Source organism: Bos javanicus, chromosome 6, assembly GCF_032452875.1.
Source record: "Bos javanicus breed banteng chromosome 6, ARS-OSU_banteng_1.0, whole genome shotgun sequence".
In the NCBI taxonomy this organism is placed as follows: Eukaryota; Metazoa; Chordata; class Mammalia; order Artiodactyla; family Bovidae; genus Bos; species Bos javanicus.
The window spans coordinates 67,030,278-67,048,924 of record NC_083873.1 but is presented as its reverse complement, the minus strand read 5'-3'; the positions used below and the strand labels follow the sequence as shown (position 1 = coordinate 67,048,924).

The following is an 18,647-nucleotide window of genomic DNA, read 5'->3' as shown; positions in this document are numbered from 1 at the left end:
TTGCTGAGCAATGGCTCTCAAACTTAGCTGGGCATTAGAATCATCTGGGAGCTTTAAAACATCACAGTACCGAGCCCATACCACCAACCAATGAAATTAGAATCTTTGGGGCTAAAATCTAGTGATCAACTGTTTTGGAAAATTTCCCTGATAAGTTTGTTATGTAGTCAAGATGGCATACCCTGCCTCAGCTAGTTGAAATCTCACCTTTGTTTCTTACTAGACATGTGACCTTAAGTTAGTTAACTAGTCAAGTGGTGTTAATTATAGCACCTCCTTCCTCTGGGCTTACTGGGAGGATTACGTGGATTAATATGTGTAAGCACTTCAAGCAAAAGCTCCACCATCGTTTTACACGCTTCATGACACATTCCCCAGTGTCTGGCCTGAGTTGCCGTTGAGCGCACATTTTGTTGGATGGATATGGTATCAGTTCCACCTAACTCACCTTCCTAGTCTCTGTGGTTTGTCCTCCCCATAAAGATTAGAATTCAAAATTCAGTCAGGTGATGGTTGAGGTAATTCCATTTGCTCCAGCTGTCTTCTTGCAGACCTGCCTGGTCTTGGTTCCTTCCTCGATCACTTTCTTTTGTGTCCTGTCTTCTCCACCTACATGCCACTCAAGATATATTAGCTAACAATGCGTGTGTTCTCTGTCGAGGGCTTGCCTTGCGGTTTGACTTTGAGATCATTGCTGGCACTTGACAACATCTTCCAGACTGGCTCCTGCTGGCTCTCCATTTCAAGTTTTTTCTTTTGTTTTTGAACTAACTGAACCACAAATTAGCTCAAAAGAGAAAAATTCTGTCAAACCTTTGACCTACATGAGGCTAAAAAATCAAGTCAATGGTTTTTCTGACTAAGCTGACTGAAAATAGATTGTCTTGGCATCAAATAGTTTCTGCATTATATACTACTATATTTAGTTCACTGTGGTTTAATAAATAAGAAAATATCAATTGTAAACAGTTCAGTTCAGTTGCTCAGTTGTGTCCGACTCTTTGCGACCCCATGATGTTACATTCAATGAAATGTAAATTTTAAATACAATTTCTTAATTTCTATAAATAATTTTATATAATGATTATCCCAAAGATATATAATGATCTTTTATTTTTCATGCGTATTGGACTTTCCTCTTTTTACTTATAAAGGTAAAGTTTTAAATACACACTGTTTTTTATATCAAGATTCATAGTTTTTTACCTCTTAGGTTGAGTTTCTCCTGATACTTGTCAAGGATACTTCTTGAGAAAGATTACACATTTTAAAAAGGAAAAAAGTTAGTTAAAATTTTTCTTTTTTATCATTTCTTAAAAAAAAATCACTAAAATCCATCTCGCAAGGGCAGATACATTAAATCCTATGTAGCATCGACAGTTATCACCATGAAGTAACATGGGTGTTCACTCAGATGTAGTGCTGAGCCACAAACGAAATAAGGAAAAGAGTACAAACTCTGTAAAGAAAAAACTTTGTATTCAAACCTGAATTCTTTTCTTCTTTTTATAGGCAGCAAGGAATTGTTTGGTCAGTTCTACATGTATAGTAAAAATTTCGGACTTTGGAATGACAAGGTACATGATATACTTTCTTTCTTTCTTTGCTCATAGTAGGGACTCTTATGTTCGTCTACAGACAAGCTGAAGGTGTTATTGGCATTGCTCTTTCTTCCCTGAGGGAAGTGTTGATGTGGTTGGATATCCTGCTGACCCACTTTGAGTTTTAGCACATGCACCAATTGAGCTATAAGGGAAACTGAGACTGTGGGTTAGTCTTCTGATCTGTCAGGTCATTATTAAAAGAAGTATGTCATCCCTTAAGAATAAAAAGAATTTCTTAGTCTACTTATCATATGTAGAAGGTTAAGAGAAAAGTTTTCCTTATATATTTCTGAAATAGAAAAAAAACAAAAAGAATTTGTTTACTCAGCTCTGATTTTGCTATCCTTTTCCTGCATTTCTCTTATCAACTGTAGTAGCTTACAGACAGCAAGGGTGTGAAAATAAGGTTGGAAAACCTTATTTTCAACAACTCAGGGCAATTTATATTTTGAGTCTGCTTCCCTTCAGGTTGCTATAAATTTAATCCTAGTGATTTCAGGGTTTCTCCTTGGCTCTCTTCAGGGTCAAAATCCAAACTCCTTCTGTCTCATGGGGCCACATACTAGAGATGGCCTGACTGGTCCCGTTGCTATCCACGGACACTGGCTTCCCTGCAGCCACCATCTTCCTGTTTTGTCCTGGTCTGACTCTTGACACAGGTGGTTGCTGACTTATCCTGAATTTCTGTCTGCAAGATTCCTTCATGCCTGGCATTATTAAACCGCAGGCCTGTTTTAGACTGAAGAATTGCTATGGTTTTCTGGGATTCAAATATAAACACAATGGAGGTTTGGTTTAAGGAGGAAACTGTATAAAGGTGACTTTCCCACCTTGATAGCAAGGAGAGAAGGTATCCTTAGCCTTTCTGTGGCAAAATACTTTGTATTTTAGAAATCAGAGTTAACTAAAAGGATTAGAAGTACACAGAACTTAGGGGTGATTAACACAATGTGCTCTGAACTCTGATGGCCCCAGGTACGTTTTGGATGATGAATATGTCAGTTCTTCTGGAGCCAAGTTCCCAGTCAAGTGGTCCCCTCCTGAAGTTTTTCATTTCAACAGATACAGCAGCAAATCTGACGTCTGGTCATTCGGTGAGTGAATTTGATGTTCATTTGTTGGAGCTTTATTGAATAAAATAGAGATTGCTCTTTTAACGTTGATTTCTTGATATTATCTAGCTAAAAGTCTTCTTATAACTGTGTTTCTGTCTCAGGTGTTCTAACACATCAGATTGTCTTTGGCAACTGGTAACCTTCTTACGTAAATTTGCCTTTGGGATCTTTCCCTTTCCCACTGAGCACTTGCTGTAAAACCATTACCGAGTCTACTGATTTAGAAAACAAATTCAGCCAAACTTCCCACACCACAGAGACTTGCAAGGAAAACTGATCTTACAGTGTCATTTATTCTTGAGTGTAATTAAGAACCTTCATTGCTTGACTATCAGTGATGCCATCTCATTTACATTATTATTCCCATATTTGGTGAAATTAGACATAGGCTTCCTTGGGGTCTATCAATTGCTATTTATATTGGGTAATGTTCTTCATTGAAAAAGAGATACTGTGGACCCATGTCTGATAGAATTTGTTCTTTGAGTTGACTTCCAGAAAATGGCAATAAATATATAAATAATCTATCTATTCTCTTTTACCTGGGCCTTCCTGGGTGCCTTCTTAGGTTTTGAGAGACATCTGTACCATCAAGGGGTGTGAATGTTATTGCCCACAATAAGGTTTAGCTTGTATTGATCTCATTAGCTCTCCACTGACATGTGATAGTCTTGGCTGGTGACATTTTAAGCTCTGCTGGAGAGCAGTTGAGTTGTGAGACCAATGATAGCAACATAAGGATCTCATCAATGGTGGTTGTAGAACAATTAGAAACCCTTGAGTTTTACCTGACCACCTGTCTTTCTTCATCACTGAACAGTGAGCTTTTTAAATTCTTAAGAACTTGGACAGGTTTCAATCTTAATTCTGTGGCTCTAACATAAGGGTGGAATCTGATCAATACATAATACATATTTGTAGAATAAGTGAATAATTAAATGAACTCAAAGTGAGAGACTTGAAGGAGCTTCATCAATCATCAATGAGTTTTGAACACCTGCTTATATAAACAGAACCCCTGCCAGCTTTTCTGGGACTCTACTCAGCAGTCTTTCAGTGGAAAGAGGGAAATGCACTCCTCCTGGACAGGAGTTTTCCTAGCCTTAGCAGGCAGTAGGGGATTACACAATATTGTCATTTTCTATGGAATGGTAGAAGGTTTCATTGATGTCAGGGTGTGGAGACATGAATAGTACTTTGAATTAAAGATGCTGCCAGCATTTTCTTCCAATAAGGAGGCAGTCAGGACCAACAGAAAAGGGAATAAATTGTTTTCCTTTGGAATATATTCAGTTCAAAACCTACAATGCACAGTATCTGCTTCCTGGACAGAACTGCAGTCATTCTGGATGATCGTAACTCCATGGCTGCAGGAGGGAAATAATGCCTTGTGATTGGAAACAGCTCTTCCAGTTCCAAGTAACCACCTCTCTCTAACCTCTTATTTTAATGTGTTTTATTTTCAGGAGTTTTGATGTGGGAAGTTTTCTCAGAAGGAAAAATGCCTTTTGAAAATAGGTCAAATTTGCAAGTCGTGGAAGCTATTTCTAAAGGCTTCAGGCTGTACCGACCTTACCTGGCACCAATGTGCATATATGAAGTCATGTATAGCTGCTGGCATGAGGTGAGTGCCCTTACTTTCCTACAAAGGTTGGCAGTTCCTGCATCTAAGAGCAGATTATCACCCATGTTACCCCAGGACTCTGTCATGGCAGGAAACGGTTTCTGTTTCTTAGTAATGATCCCTGAGAGCTGGAAGTAATTCCACAACAAAAATCATCAACCCATTTTAATAGTGGCCTTTCAACTGAGGAATTCAGTAGCTTTTCTAATTCTTATCTTTCCAGAATTGGTTCCTACAGAAACTCTTGATGTTATTAAAGCCTCGGTGATGAGAGGTTTTACTCCTTTTAAGAACTTCTGGGTGGAAACTTGTTCAATTTTCACGTTGAAAGAGAAGGATGGTGTTCTTATTTACTTCACTCTACTATAATTCATCTTGCTTTTCCAAGGCTAAGAGTAATGGGTTTCATCTCTCCTGTGGCATTTGAGACTGAGAGAGAGATTAAACAAGAATAGGAATGAAGGCAGGAAGTGAGCCAGGAACTTGTACTCAGAAAACTCTCTCTCAGGAGGCCAGTTTCTCTTTTACTTGAAATGCCAACCTTAAAAACAAAGCCAGAAGAGTTTACATCCCACCTCTGTCTTTTCTGGGCACAACTCAACACACCCCTCCCCATCATCAGACTCCTCTGTGACTTTGACAGTTCTTCTCTCTTTCCAGTTGACAGTTTCAGCCCAGAATAACTACAGCTGGATGAGGATTTCCTCCTGGCCAAAAAAGAAGTCACTCGACTTTCAATTCACAAACACTAAAAAAATTCAGTATTTCAAAAGTAACGTGGTTGTTTCCATTCCAGAGAAGTATTAATTTTATAAAGATCCCCAGTGTATGAAAATACTTTACATATGATTAACTGCTATGCAAGGAATCTTGAAAGACATAAAAAAAATATTAAGTAAGCTATTAGTAACAAACAGATGTCTGAAGAGCATCTTTGCAATAATCATGTAAATAGCTCAGGAATGTACATGTTTAAAGCAATATACTTGTACATATACACATACAATATAATACTTATTGAGATTTTACATATCTGTGGAGAGGAGACAGAGAAAGGAGTAAATAAGATACTGACAAGAGGACCAAGTAAACAAGGTGCTTAAGCATCTCTAGACTCAAACATGATTATATTAGCATGGTTATACTTGTTTCCGGAGAAGGCAATGGCACCCCACTCCAGTACTCTTGCCTGGAAAATCCCATGGGCGGAGGAGCCTGGTAGGCTGCAGTCCATGGGGTCGCAAAGAGTAGGACATGACTGAGCAACTTCACTTTCCCTTTTCACTTTCATGCATTGGAGAAGGAAATGGCAACCCACTCCAGTGTTCTTGCCTGGAGAATCTCAGGGACGGGGGAGCCTGGTGGGCTGCCGTCTCTGGGGTCACACAGAGTCGGACACGACTGAAGCGACTTAGCAGCAGCAGCACACTTGTTTCATTGGCTCTACTACTGGCACAACCTCAGCACCAGCAACAAGCTCCACTATTTATTCTTGAAGTCTCAAGGAAGACCCTCACATGTGCTCACATATTCTTCTATTCCGTCCTTTAATTGTTAGATTTTCTCTATTTAAAAAATTTAGTTTATTAAAGTATAGTTGACTTACAATGTTGTGCATTAATTGCTGTTGTACAGCAAAGTGATTCAGTTATACATATACATACATTCTTCTTCTTCTTCCCTGTTATGGTTTATCACAGGACATTGACTATTGTTCCCTGTGTATACAGTAGGACCTTGTTGTTTATCCATTCTGTATATAATAGTTTGCACCTTCTAATCCCAAACTCCCAATCCATCCCTCCTCCACGCCCCTTCCCCCTTGGCAACTATAAATCTGTTCTCTATGTCTGTGTGTCTGCTTCTTTTTTGTAGATAAGTTCATTTGTTTCATAGTTTATCCACATATAAGTAATATCATATGGTATTTGTCTTTCTCTTTCTGACTGACTTCACTCAGTATGATAATCTTTAGGTCCGTCCATGTTGCTGCATATGGTATTACTTTCTCTTTTTATGGCTGAGTAGTATTCCATTGTATATATGTACCTCATCTTCTTTATCCATTCCTGCATTGACGCATATTTAGGTTGTCTCCTACTCTGTACTTTTATTGATGCCATCGGTTTACAAGCCACTAGGGGTGGTGTCTCCCTACTAACCCTGTTGCCAGGGACCTCTACTACCATGAATATTTCTATTTCCCATGGATTTCAAAGATGCCATGGAGCTTCCTCATGGAGTCAAAGTCAAACCACATCCCACTGTGAAATAGAGAAAAGGCTCTAATCTTCGTGGCTGGGAGTTTATTGACTGAGCCTTAAGACAGCACAATCAGTGCTTTAAGACCTGAAAAGGCCCTCATGGAAATATGCCTTTTGCTTTCTGACTAAAATCTGTCTTTCTACAGGGGGTCAGGTATAGTGAATAACTGGGGCTGAGCTTGGGGACTTGGGACTCTAGAGGCCCCTCTCTCCCAGCTCTTCCTTTATTCCATGCATATCAAGTCATCCAAATAGATCTCTGGGGCAGATCTGTGGAACGCTCTGTGGTGATGGAAATATGCTATCTGCATTGTCCAATAGGTCAGGCCATACCTGGCTATCAAAGAATTGAAAAGTGGTTAGGGTGACTGAGAACTGAATTTTAAGATGTATCTAATTTCAGTTAATTTAAATAGCCACGTGCAGCTAGTGTTTGCAGCTCTAGCCATTTTTGCAGCGATCTCTTCCCTTATATTTTCACACCCCTGCCTCGCTCAACTGCCATTCATGCCCTGTGTATCAGCCAAGATATCTGTCTCTTCTGTTCGTGGTGAGCTAGCCTGGATCCGGGTCCAAAGCTGGTCTCCGTGTGAGTCTTAAGCTAAGTTGACTGCCTCCAATTCCCTTTTCCAGAAACCTAAAGGCCGCCCGACGTTTGCTGAGCTGCTACAGGTTCTTACAGAGATTGCAGAAACCTGGTGACCTAAAGGGACTGCCAACCCAGAGGATCATCCTGCAGGACTGTCATGAAAGGAAACCCTGGGTGAAGTCACTGATGGTGAATATCACCCTTTAGAGCCACTGACTCTAAGAAACAGTGCAAAGATTACAGGCTTTTCCAATTTGTTAAAGCTTGAGAGTATTCTGACAATAACTTTTCTACATATATGTTTGAGAGTGACTTCTAAACTTGGACTATTCTATAATATTCTTTATGTCTCATGCATGAAGAATGAAAAAATTGCTCCATAGTCGTCTTTATAGTGGCTGCTCTTCACGAGAAGCGCCCTGAGAGCCCTAAGGTTACATGAAAACCTTATCCTTAACTGAGGACACTGCTTTACTGAAGAGGAGTGACTTTTGTTTTTACTTTGGTGGCTCATGTGTAGAAGATGAAAATAAATTCTGCCAAATCCTGGAATAAAGGAGCCTCCCCTGCAGGATGTTGTGCTTTTGAGCTGTACAGATCTTTATGAAAAATGCACCTTTACAAGCCACATGAGTGGACATTCTGGAACTGTCCTTCATAATCTTCCTTATGTTATTTAATAAACTATTTTTGCACAGATTTAATTATTTCAGCAGTTTCCTGTGCTCCAGTATTGAACACTGTTACAGGAGAAAGTCCTTTGAACAGGACCTGGTGAAGTTTCTGTTTCTAGTGAGATCCATTGTCCAGGGCAATTCAGAACCTGCATCTCAGTTCTGAGATTTCACCCTTGGTACCTGTGAAATTGAATAATTGAGGAAGCCTCATTTTATCATAGAGAGTACCTCTGGCACCTTCTAGAAGATGACTTGCTTTTTCCATAAGAATAAAAGGTGGCAAAAGCAAGATATTCAAATGTTACATCAAAGTTCCATTATTTCTGAAGTCCAGGGTTTTAGATTCAAAATGAAACAACCAGTAATCACCATTAAACCTTAATTTTTCACGTACCATTTGCAGGAATGACTGGAAATTGATCTTCGTCATCCTCAGTGCTTCAGAAAGGGGAAGCTGCATAGGGGAAAGGGTGCTGCAGAAAGCGGGAGTCATTACCATGAAGTTTAACAATGGGAGGGGCTTTCTAGGTGGCACCTAGTGGTAAAGAACCCGCCTGCCAATGCAGGAAACATAAGAGACATGAGTTTGACCTCTGGGTCGGGAAGATCCCCTGGAGGCGGGGTCATGGCAACCCACTCCAGTATTCTTGCCTGGAGAATCCCCTGGACAGAGGAACTTGGCAGGCTACAACCCATAGGGTCACAAAAAGAGCTGGACACAACTGAGCACACTCGCACTTGGAAATAGAAACTGAGAGCTCTGGGGAGGGCAGCGGAGGAGTAATAGATGCAGGAAAGATAAGCAAAAAACATCCACCATTCTTCTCTTCCCAGTGACTCTCTTGCTTTCTTGGCCATTTAACACTTGGTCCAGCATCCTCACTAGTAATTACTTGGAGCTCTTCAGCTATGACCCCTATTTCCTTAAAGCATGATTGATAAATTGGGGGACTTTGTCAGTATTAAGTGCCAGTTGGCCAGGTTTGTTTTTCTCCAGCACTTTAATGTTTTGAAGTAATCTGGGGTAATTTTTCTCACAACTAACGAGAAAGCTTTCGCAGTAAATGAGGATCTTAAGAAAAAGCTGAAAGTCCTTTATAGGTGCCTTCTTTTAGTGCCGGTAGTGGTGGGTTTGGTGACTTCCTGTGTGATAAGCTGTCTGGGAAAGCTGAAAATGCAGGTGAATCGGCTTGGACTGAAGCAGAGTGGTTTCCTTCTGGCACTTGTGCGCATCCACTTATTGACTCATCTCCTGCTCCTCCCCGTTAACCCACACTGTCCCTCGAACATTCCAGGCACCTCCTCACCTTAGGGCTTTTGCATCTGCCTGCCTTTTGCCAGGAGTGCTTCTCCTTGATAGCAACATGGCTTGCCTCCTCATCTCCTCAAGACTGTTGCTAAAAAGTCACCCTCTCTGTTACGCTTTCTTGAATCATCCTATTTAAAACAATAACCCCACCATGGACATTCCCCGTCTCCTTTTTCCATATAATTTTTTATCTATAGCTCTTAACACTATACAAAAAAATCACATATTTCTACTTATTTATTTGGTCTATTGTCTGTCTCATTATCCCTGAAACTGTAACATGTGTGAGGTCAGGCATTTTTGTCTGTTTTGTTCATTGCTATATCCCCAGGTCCTTAAATAGGGCCCGACACAGAGTTAAGCTAAATACTCATGGAATAACCCAATGAAATACAAGTGCTGGAATTATCCAGAGGCTTCATCTTCCAGAGGTGGGGATCCAGTCTGGTAAACAGCTCTCCTCTTGGGATTCTTGGCCAATCCATTGCTTTGCCACACAATAGTGGGCCATTTTTCCTTCTGCTTGTAGTGTATAATCTCAGGTGTTCATCCAGTCTTCTTTTTGGTAGAATTCTTACTTTTTCCAGAACAATTTGACTTACCCAGAAATTTTCTGTATCTCCTTTTCCCTGTTTACATAGAGAAAATTATGTTTTATTAGGGATTGACTTCAGATTAACAGAAAAAAAAGATTCCTGAATAAATCTATAGAGAAATATAAATTCATATAGACACATCAATATTTAATAGAGGAAGTAGATTATCCTGTGTCTACACAAGGATAGAAGTTTCTTCACACTCCTACCAGATGTACAAGCAGCCTGCAGCTATTTTATTTTATCTGAAATTATCCTGTTTTCCTCAGGTGCCCCTACCTGCTTAGGAGTGCTGGGAAAATTTAGCTTAATCTTGTGACTTTAGTCCAGGGCAAAAATGAGAATATTCTCTGTGGGTGAAGTGGGTTGCCTCTCAGATTTTGCCTTTCCTTCTGTTTCTGACAAGGTAGCATCTGGGCAGAGAAGAGAGAGGGGTGACTTTATCCAGGGGGTGATATTCAAAATATTTACCAACTGATTTCTCACAGGCAGACACCAATCAGAATGGATGCTGACCGCCAGTAATCAGTCCAGCCCTGCTGATGGAGACCATGACTATCAGCCCTGGCGAGGTGACCGTGAGGTGCTGACGTGAATGGGAGGGCTGCTTGGATTGGAGCAGTGTCCCCTGGCACCTCTGGTCTCAGCAACACTGCTTATCAGCCTGGTTGCTGCTTGTCCTACTGGCCTTTGCAGACCATGTTGGTGGCTGCAAAGGCCAGTAGGTTGGCCTCTCTTGACTAGCTCAGGATACAGAAGCCTTTCCTGGCTGCCAAAACCTCATCCCAGCTCTTGCTGGCACTGTGGGCCCCTCTTAGGCTCTGCTCTGAGTTCCATTTGTCCCTCGGCCTGGACGTGTTGTAGCAGAGGCTGCCAGTCACCTTGGCTCTTGAACAATGGGCACCATGACAGTGCTTCTGCTGTCAGTTCATTGAGTTCCTGAGTCTCATCTTGAGTGTGTGTGGGAACTTCTGGGTCTTGTTCATATCACCCAGGGTAGAACAGCTCAGAAAGTTGAAACCCTGCAACTGTGCACTGCCACCCCTCCCCCTTACCACCCTGCCTGACCTTGTTGTGCAGCAGAGTTTATCTTACTATGACTGCTTGCCAGACTTGGGCAGGGACTGTTTGTGAGGGAACCCCCTCCAGGAGTCTGAAATATGAATCACAGCAAAAGCCCCCCACTGCCCTTGGCAGTGTCCCCTGGCCTCCCCTGCCTCGGTGGTATCATCAGCCCATCTAACATCACTCTCCCAAAGAATATGAGATTTTCACTTCCTTGCCCTGGTTCTCACACATTAGAATGATCCAAGAGCTCATCAAAAATATCTTATTTAACTGCTTTGAGGGGACCCAGGCATTGGTAGTTTTACAACAAAGTGCCCCAAGTGATTCTCATGCAGGGTTGAGAACCGCAGTTGTTAGCCCAGTGGTTCTCAGTGTTCACTGATTATTAGAACCATCTGGGGAGGTTTCATGCTCAGGCAACATCCTACAGCAATGAAATCAGAATCACTAGCACAGGACTTTTTAAGTTCTTTGGCTTATTCCAATAGGAGTCAAATGTGACAACCCTTGTTCTTCCAGGTCAGTTACTCTCAAATGCTAATGTATGCACAATCACCTACGGCCTTTGTCAAAATGCAGGTTCTGATTCAATAGGTCTGAGGTGGGGCCTCAGAGTCTTAGTTACTAAAAAGCTCCCAGCTGATGTCAATAGTGTAGGTCTTTAGACCATATCCTTCTTCCCAAAGGACATTTGCCTTCCCACCCCCACAGACTAACTGGATTCAGAGAGAGGGAAATGGCCTTGTGAGTGAGTGACGTATTTCAAAGTTATTATGCCTATTACATATTTCCTGGTAGTTTTGGGGGTTTTATCTTCCAAAAGTCAGGTAAGATCCTTTATCATTCCTGTTATGAAAGGTTGAAAAATTCAATTTTTAAGGCTGTCTTGTGGCAAGCTTGTTGGTTTAGTTGCTAAGTCACATGTGACTCTTTTATGACTCCATGGACTGTAGCCCACCAGGCTTCTCTGTCCGTGGAATTCTCCAGGCAAGAATGCTGGAGTGGGTTGACATTTCCTTCTCCAGGGGATCTTCCCAACCCAAGGATCGAAGCCACATCTTCTGCATTGGCAGATACGTTCTTAAAGCCCCATGGCAAGCTTACCCACGTGAGCAAGTTCTACATAATGAGATGCAGCCAGAAGCACCCAAGGATAGCTTCCCTTCCCAAAGGAAGAAACAAGGAGGAAAACTTATGCTTCTTCCTGCTTGGAGCATGGTCTTGAGACCTGGAGGTATAGTAGGTATAGTGACCGTGGATGGGGTTCTCAGATGAAACATAGAAGGACCAGTTAAATTTGAATTTTGGATAATTGACTTTTTTTTCTTTTTTTGGCCACGTTGTGGATGGCTTGCAGGGATCTTAGTTCCCAGACCAGGGATGGACACTGAAAGTGTGGACTCAACCACTGGACCCCCAGGGGGTTCCCAACAAACAGTTTTTCAGTGTGTTGTAGTCTCTTCTGTTGTGGTCACCCTCAGAAATGGATGAACCCCTATCCCAAACTTGGTTCAGATGTTGAGACTGCCGCTGTCATACACGCATCGAGAGAGTGTGAAAGGTTTATGACTCACAGAGTAAGGGTTTCTGCGGACATCAGTGAACACGCTCCCCAGCAGACCCAAAAGTTGACTTGAGAGAGCAGGGAGGGGCAGTTTCCTTGGGGTTTTGTGGCGAGGAGGGGTGGGGCAGAGAGGAAGGGGCTGGGCTGGTGTAGTTTGAACTTCAGCTGCTACAGAAGGAGCAGCGGTTCCTATCAGCTTGCTTGGGCGTGGGCAGAAGGGAAGAAGGCAGTGATGAGGCTTGAAAACTGTCATCAGTTAAACTCTTTATAACAGTGTGTTCCAAAGATTGTAAGGATATTCTTATACTATTTGAGGTATTGTGTGTCTGAAGTTCAAATTCAGCTGGGTGGTGTTTGTTGTGATTAAATCTGGCAGCCTTGTCTATGGAGCAGAGAGATACAAAGGGCATCAATCTCTCCATTGTGGCAGCTCTGCATTGCCTGCTTCTATGCTTCTTGTTCTATGAAACAAATGAATCCCTATTTCTTTAAGCCAATATTAGTCAGTTATTTAATTACCAGAAGCCAAACCTATTCCTAAATGATACATGTCCACTGATTCTTCTATTGGCAGCTATCTTACTATGTGTTTCTTAGGTCCCAATTATGTAGCTCACTTCAAAGATCATTGAAATCTAAGAAATTGAAAACAACCATAGCTACAGAATATACATGCTATATTTCAGCACTTTTAAAAAAACAGCTTTGCCATGGGGCTGTGACTTGGATAGGTGGGGTCTTAGATTAGATCTGTGGTTCTCAAGCCGGGCTGCATATTAAAATCACTGGGGGAACCTCTAACAAAATAGCATGACTGTACCCCGACCCTCACGTGTTCTCTTTGATTGGTTTGGGGTGGGGCCTGGTCTTGGGAAGGTAAAACAGCCTTCTCAGGCGAAAGTAATGTGCAGTCAGGGTCAAAAATCATTGCATGAGATAAAATACTTTATGTATGTTTTCTCTGGGTCAAGACTTATTGTGAAGATTTTTTAAAAGATGGAAAAAAGGGAGAAAAATATCTCAGTGATGCCTGATAACTAACAGCTGTTCAACAGGGGGGCCCCTTACTAAGACATCAGATGCTTTAGTTAGCTTTCCTTTAGCCACCAGCATGGCCAGGAAATCAAAGCCAAGGAGGGCAAAAGGAATACAATGACATTTTTTTTTTTTTTACAAAGAGCCAGAAATCCAGAGGCAGGAAGTTTACAGTTTCTCCTCTCTGGATGGCAGTGCTCCCAGGTCTCTTGGGAAGATGTTAAAGATGCTGAGAACCTAGAGAGGATGTACTCATTTTAAAATTATTTTTAAGATTTTTTTTTTTAAATGTGGACCACTTTTAAAATCTTAATTGAATTTGTTACAATATTGTTTGCGTTTTGGGATTTTTGGGCAAAAGGCATGTGGGATCTTAGCTCCCGGACCAGGGATTGAACTCACATCCCCTGCATTGGAAGGTGAAGTCTTAACCACTAGACAAGTCCTGAGGAGTTACTGTTTATATCTCATGGAGGAGGGGTGGGGGGCACTCTGCATACAGAATTCATGAAATCTCAGGAAAAGAGCCAGAAATTCATGTATTTTAGGAAGGGCTTTGTTGTTTTGTGGAATCAGCTGGTTGATTGGGGGAAGTGAAAGTCAAGTGAGTTTCTGACCCTGAAATTAAGCTTTGTTTTCTTGTCTGCTTGGGAACCCAACTGGACGTGTTTCTGTTCAGCTACAGGTTTTAGAGCTCAGCCTTTATGTCTCATTGATGATTCTGAAGTCATGGTCTTTCAGAGACACTGGACACACAGATGAGTTTGTCAGAAGGGTTTAATCTTCACTTGGCTAGACTGTAAATTATCCCAATGTTATGAAGGTAAGATCACGTGCTCAGGTCGTTGGTGGAGACCTGCTTCTTCCAGCCCCAGCTATGCCACACCATGAAGCAAAACAAATAATATAACACTTGATCTTGTTTGACCAGTTCTTCCATGCCTTTTATTTTTCCTTGAGCAGCAGGGTAATCTCCTATCAGCAGGCACCTCCCCATAAGAAGTGGAAATGCTGCCTGTAACCTGAATTGCATTGAATTCCTTAAGTCCACCTGACCTAAACCAGTTTGGTTCTCACAGTGAAACCATACTGTGGTGTCTCCAATGTTGACCCTCCTTCTTGCCCATGTGAACTCAATCCAGCAGCCTACCTTTGCAGAAAGTCTGTCTCAGTACTTGTTGAAAAGACTGAATCACTGCCTTCCTTAAGTTTACACGCTGCGATCCTGTGATCCCAGACTCTCAAAGAGCCTTGCCCTTTTTCCTGTGCATGCAAGATTACTCAGAAGGAATTAAGTTCAAGTAAGATAACAAGGGTAAATAAAACCACATTCTATCCATAATAATTAAATTTCTGTTTCCTGCAAGGCTTGTCCATTATAACCTAGACTTACCATTCCCTGGATTGGGAGAAGTGTGAACTCTTTTATTCAAATGTACTTTATTTAAACTCTTCTAGTGAAATGATGAAATGTTTATAGTGAAAACAAAGGCAAAAACTAATTGAAAAACAAGGAGACTTTCTGAGTCGGAGAACTAGTTTGTCCCTTCTTGGTCTATGAAAAAATTTATTTCATTGGGATGTGTTTGAGTTTATTTTCTGAATGTTTGTTGTGCACAATTAACTCAAGGAGGAGCCATATACTTCACCCAGATCCATTCCAGGGAAGATCTAGAGACTTGATTCATAGATGCTAAAGAGTCAGGCCCTGTATTTGGTTTCCATGGTTGGTGAGTCTATAGAAGACATTCACAATGCAATCCACAAGCTTTTTTAAGTATAATACTTTTATTGTACCTAGTTTTCTTTTTAAAAAGTATTGGAATACAGTTGATTTACAATGTTGTATTAGTTTCAGGTATACAGCAAAGTGATTCAGTTTTATATATGTATTCTTTTTTTAAAAAACTTTTTATTTTGTATTGGGGTATAGCTGATTAATAACATTGTAATATTTTCAGGTGAATAGCAAAAAAAATAAAAACCAATAACCAGCCATACATATACATGTATTCATACTCCCCCCAACTCCCCTCCCATCCAGCTGCCACATAACATTGAGCAGAGTTTGATGTGCTATACAGTAGGTCCTTGTTGGTTATTATATATTTTATATACAGTATTTTGTGTACGTTTTAATCCCAATCTCCTGATTTATCCCTCCCCTACCTTCCCCAACTTCCCTTTTGGTAACCATAAATTCGTTATCTAAGTCTGTGAGTCTGTTTCTCTTTTGTAAATAAGTTCATTTGTATCATTTTTTTTAAGATGCCACAAGTAAGATATTAGCATATGATGTCTTTCTCTCTCTGACCTATTGATATCATAATCTCTGAAAGTGTGAAAGTTGCTCAGTTGTGTCTGACTCTTTGTGACCCCACGGACTGTAGTCCGTGGAATTCTCCAGGTCAGAATACTGGAGTGGGTAGCCTTTCCCTTTCTCCAGGGGATCTTCCCAATCCAGGGATCGAACCCAGGTCTCCTGCATTGTGGGTGGATTCTTTACCAGCTGAGCCACACAAGGGAAGCCCAAGAATACTGGAGTGGGTAGTCTATCCCTTCCCCAGGGGATCTTCGAGCTATCAGGGAAATGGCATATTGCTGCAAATGGCATTATTTCACTGTTTTTTATGGCTGAGTACTATTCCATTGTGTATACATACCACATCTTCTTTATCTATTCATCTGTTGATGGATACTTAGGTTGCTTCCACATCTTGGCTGTTATAAATAGTGCCACAAGCTGTGGGAACAGATTGAGTTTCATGCTGGTGGTCAGGAATTTCTGGCTGGATCACAGAAAGCAGGGTGTGGGAGGGAATTCTGAGAATATGGTACTCATGGCTTTTACCTCCATCTGTCATCCCCTCTGCACCGCACACCTCTCTCCCCGCCCCCGCCCCTTGCCCCAGTCAAGTGGTTGCTCAGGCCTACATGGTCTTAAGAGCACCCCAGTGCAGAAAACTGGTGTGAAGACTTGCCTCCTGACCACTGGACAAGCTTGAGGTTAGTGACGCTTGGCCTACAGATTCCTGCCGGCTCCATTCCCAGTCACAGGGGGAGTTCTCCATATGAAACACAAAAGTGCTTTAGAACTCAGAGGTTTTCTCCCATATTAAAGGCGTTAATGGAGACTCAGTTTTCCTTCAAGAAGAAAGATTTTTCATGATTTGTAACTGAAGTGGGAAAAGGTGTCTCAGGTGGTCAGCTCTCTCAAAAAGCTTTTTCTGCTTGTTTTTTGGCAAACAAATTCTAGTTGGGAAACATATATTGTTCATTGTTGTAGATAAAATTTAAGACTCTTTGTAACCTAAGCTTACCTCTTAGAGGCTTCCTGTACACTGCAGCCAGGGTACTGTCATGTTTGGTCTACGCTAACACGGCTTGCTGGGGGCAGTTGTAGTTCATTCTAACTCTGGGGAGATGTGTTCCACCAAGCCCTCCTTATATGTGCCTGCATACTGTGGAGTGGGTAGTTTGGGGAGCTTGGGTTTTGGTCCTCATTCTGGCCCTAAGTAACAATGTGATTTAGGGAACTGCAAATTATTTCTGTTCATTTAAAAAAGACACAGGTAAGAAAGAGGCTTTTGTACCCTAGACAATTCATTTCCTTAGAAACAACTGAGAGAGCTGTTCTTAAACATGAATTCAAATTAAAATAAGGAAAGTTGATAAAGTCATGGTGATATGGTCAATACTGATGAAGTTGATAAAGGCATGTGGTCAAGTTCCCCTGGGGCCAGAAAGAGGGTTTGAGAATATAAATTTTAATGTAATGCAGTGCTACCAAATATTGTTATATATTTTTTTCTCTTGTTTTTCTTTTAAATTTCTGAACTGAGAGGTGATACCATTACACTGACTGTTCAACAAAATTATCAAAAGATAAGACAGTTTCTTCTACTTTTTGTTCAGGTGCCAGATCAGTTAGTTATACAGGAGATGGTTTTGCGCAGAGCCTTTCTCTAAAACATAGACTTTAATTTCAAGGAAAATGACAAAGCATTAAGCACAAAGCATTTTAAACCTCGAACTTTTCTTTTTAATTTTGCCATGGCATAAACTTAACTTCAAGAAACTCAAAATAGAACTTCAACAAGGATAAGTAAGCCACATTATTTTATTACAAATGAAAGATATAGAGAAACATCAAAAGTTGTAAACTTTCTAAAATGCACAGTATTTATAAACATTAGAAAAATAGAAAATTTCATAATCATAATTTTTTAAATATTTGAAAATATTTCATATATATTGATATAAGTTATTTTCTACAAAGCTTTATTGGGATGTGAAGTGTATTTAGTTTGGTTTTATTAAGAAAAATATTTTTGTCTGACATTTTGTATTGTTGATAATACACTAATAGAATTCATTTTCACTTGAATTATTAAAAATGAACTAAAGTGACAAACTGAGAACAAAAAAGAATTTATGAAAACTGATGACTAATGGTCCTTATCAGTCCAATATTAAGACTATGAGAATTAAAATGTTTCCAAGAGAACTGAATTGTATTGAATGCCTCAATGTCAGGGATAAATGTGAGTGCTTTCCATACACACATATTTGATTTCATACTCTTAAAAATGTTAATTGCATGCTGCCAAATCTAGAGGCTTTATGAACATTTGGAAATCTGAACTAAAAATTAATTAACCATTGATCTAGGAATAAAATTGTAAGTTAGAAAATAAAATGAAACTATTATGTTTACAGAATTACAAAAGGCTTTTCACATAATAAATCTTAAGGTATCTGAGATAAAGTGTATGTATATTAAAATATATACATTTGAAAGTACCAGTTAGACTAACACAGTTAGTCTGAATATAGGGATCCAGCATTGTATTCCTTCTTAGACAACATCTTCCTATTTGGGAAAAAGTATTCTGGGTTTTGGATTTGCAAAATTTTGGTTTTTCAATGCATATGCCCGCCAGAGATTTTTAGAGTTTTTCAAATGTTTCATTGTTTCTCAATATATTTCAACTTATTAGATTTTTCTGAGACTTTCTCCTGGGCATATGTGTCAACACCAGTTCATTATCCATCCCAGGGTACACATGGTTTCTTGTATTCCAGGAACCTTCAAGCTGGGCACAATATACCAAGGGCAAAGCTTTGTAACAGGTGCCCTTGAGGAAATACCTGAAACCAAGATTCAGTTAAAAGGAGGACTACCTTGGAGTCAGGTTGGAC

The 18,647-nt window shown here is 40.5% G+C and overlaps 1 protein-coding gene across 2 annotated transcripts in view; it reads left to right on the top strand.

Moving 5' to 3' along the window:
• The window catches only part of TXK (TXK tyrosine kinase), a 61,651-nt gene extending 53,751 nt beyond the window's left edge, over positions 1 to 7,900 (top strand). For both annotated transcript variants that reach the window (XM_061420100.1, XM_061420099.1), the window contains 4 exons: positions 1,513 to 1,577; positions 2,580 to 2,698; positions 4,186 to 4,343; positions 7,241 to 7,900. In XM_061420100.1, the coding sequence (XP_061276084.1) occupies positions 1,513 to 1,577; positions 2,580 to 2,698; positions 4,186 to 4,343; positions 7,241 to 7,309 (411 nt within the window). In that variant the 3' untranslated portion in view covers positions 7,310 to 7,900. The remainder of the gene's footprint in view (positions 1 to 1,512; positions 1,578 to 2,579; positions 2,699 to 4,185; positions 4,344 to 7,240) is intronic.
• The last annotated feature ends 10,747 nt before the right edge of the window (positions 7,901 to 18,647 follow it).